Source organism: Chanos chanos, chromosome 14, assembly GCF_902362185.1.
Source record: "Chanos chanos chromosome 14, fChaCha1.1, whole genome shotgun sequence".
NCBI classification, from domain to species: Eukaryota; Metazoa; Chordata; class Actinopteri; order Gonorynchiformes; family Chanidae; genus Chanos; species Chanos chanos.
Window position 1 is genome coordinate 7339298 of NC_044508.1, and position 2169 is coordinate 7341466.

General features: G+C 44.6%; 1 protein-coding gene across 1 annotated transcript in view; it reads left to right on the forward strand.

The window, feature by feature from the left end:
• txnrd2.2 (thioredoxin reductase 2, tandem duplicate 2) overlaps positions 1 to 1948 on the forward strand; it is a 17956-nt gene extending 16008 nt beyond the window's left edge. The window contains exon 17 of the mRNA XM_030791381.1: positions 51 to 1948. Within this exon, the coding sequence (XP_030647241.1) occupies positions 51 to 174 (124 nt within the window). The 3' untranslated portion in view covers positions 175 to 1948. The remainder of the gene's footprint in view (positions 1 to 50) is intronic.
• The last annotated feature ends 221 nt before the right edge of the window (positions 1949 to 2169 follow it).

Sequence of the window (2169 nt, forward strand, 5' to 3'; positions counted from 1 at the left end):
ATTTCAATGTATTGAATGCAGTATTTTCTTCTCTCTCTCTCTTTCCCCAGGTGTGGCTTTACCTATTCTCACTTGTTAGATACCATAGGTATCCATCCCACCTGTGCAGAGGAACTGACCAAAATCCACATCACCAAACGTTCAGGCCAGGATGCTACTGTAACAGGCTGCTGAGGTTAAGCCCCGCCCCTAATTCTGTGATTGGTCAGAGCATACGGGGTCTCTCCTGGGCCGAACAGCCTCCACAGTTACAATGTCATAGTGTTTTCAGTGCCCCCACCACTTCCTTAAGGTCAAATGCATAACCTCTGGACCTCTGTTCCCGCCCTGTCTCTCTGTCTCTATCTCTCCCTATCTCAGAACAGGTATGCTTGGGTTTTTTTTTTGTTTTTTTTCAGAGGGCGATGTCTGTCTGTCTCTCCTACGCAGCCCCGGGCTAGCAGCAGCATACTTGGGTGTTTGGGTTTATTAAGTGAGGTCTCTGTCTTCCTCTCTCTTTGTCCAGTCTAAGATAACACATCAAAGGAAGGGACAGTGATGTCATAAAGGGAACCTTGTCATGGGAAACAGTAGAATGTTCAGTTTCAGTGAAAACAATGGAAGCTTCAGCTGGTTCCGTGTTAGAATCTTACTGTATTCCCTCCTTCAGATACTTGGCTGTGAGTCTTGACCAAAGGTCTGGATGTAGATCTGTTTGCACTGGTACCACTAATGCCAACAATTCTGTCCTGATCTGTTTTTGCTGGAGATTTTAACGCCGGTTATCGGGTACACGACTGAGAAACACGATCGCATAGAACTTGAATAGCAAGTTTAGTTCTTTTTTATTTTTACTATTTTGCTATTATAAAATTAGGAATCTGGGTTGTAGAAACATTAAAGCCTTACGTAAACACACATAAATCAGAGGCCGTGGTATAGCTACAGTTTGTTGAAATAAAAGCGTTTTAAGAAAAAGCAGGGCCCTAACATATCTGAATTATATTCTGCAAATATTGTTGTTTCTCTGCCTGTACTTCCTGTCCATTTGTCTTGAGGGTAACACACGGAGAGCTGGTGACACTGATGGATGGCAAAGAGCCGTCGTCGTGGTGACACCACCCCGGTTCCCAGAGATACAGACAAACACTCGGCGAGCCTGCTGTCACTCACGCTAAGGCCCGGTTCCCCGGCTGGAGAGCTTGCTTGTTTAGGTACAGCGTGAGGGCAGCTCACCCCAGTGCACCCTGGGAATACAGAGGCACTACAATAACACTCTGTCAGAGTATTTCTCTCTTGCTGTCTTTCGCTCTCTCTGTCTCTCTCTCTCTCTCTCTCTCACACACACATATACACACTCTCTTTCCTCTCTTTCTCTCTCTCACACTGTGCTTGGGTAGCCTCACAGGCAAGCCAAAGCAGTCTGACATGCCAGGATCTATGATGCCTGTATTTCTCTTACCCGGAGTTGCCTTTAGGTGGCAGTGTTGCTCTCTTTTTTTGCGTTAAGTTGCACATTCTCTATTCATACACTTATCTAAAAATAACCTGAGAATTTAAACAGTCAAGTCCACATAAATTCAAAACACTTTAAATCACGCACAATCGAGGATTATTTGCTTATATTTGTATGTTTTTGTAAAAAAAAAAAAAACATTTGGCTCTCTTGTGTTTATTAGGAGTGTTTCTCTCAGAGTGCCTGAACTGGTTCACCAGTTCCATCTTTTGGATGCTGAGATGAGCACCTAAAGCACTTGTACTGAGCATCTAAAGTCCTTGTTTAAGGATCTTTACATAATTTTCATAATCCAGAAAGTAGCAGATTATATTGTAATCTGATGCAGTTGTTCCAAGCCATACTTTCAATGATGCTTCAGCCCTGAATTGGGCATATTAGAAAGGAGAGAGTTGTGCAGAGAGACAGAGAGAGAGAGAGAGAGAGTGTTGTGAGGGAAAGGAGGAGAGACAGAGAGAGAGAGAGAGAGAGAGAGAGACCTGGTAGGTTTTGTTTGTGTTTGAAGTCTAATCTTTCTGGGAACTGATTAATGAGGTTGGGGAGGGGTTTGACAGCCACGGAGGAGAGAGAGAGAGACGGAGAGAGGGAGAGACGGAGGAGAGAGAGAGAGAGAGAGAGGGAGAGACAGAGAGAGGGAGGTGGGATTGTTTGGTGGGTGTCCAGAGTGCTTAGCG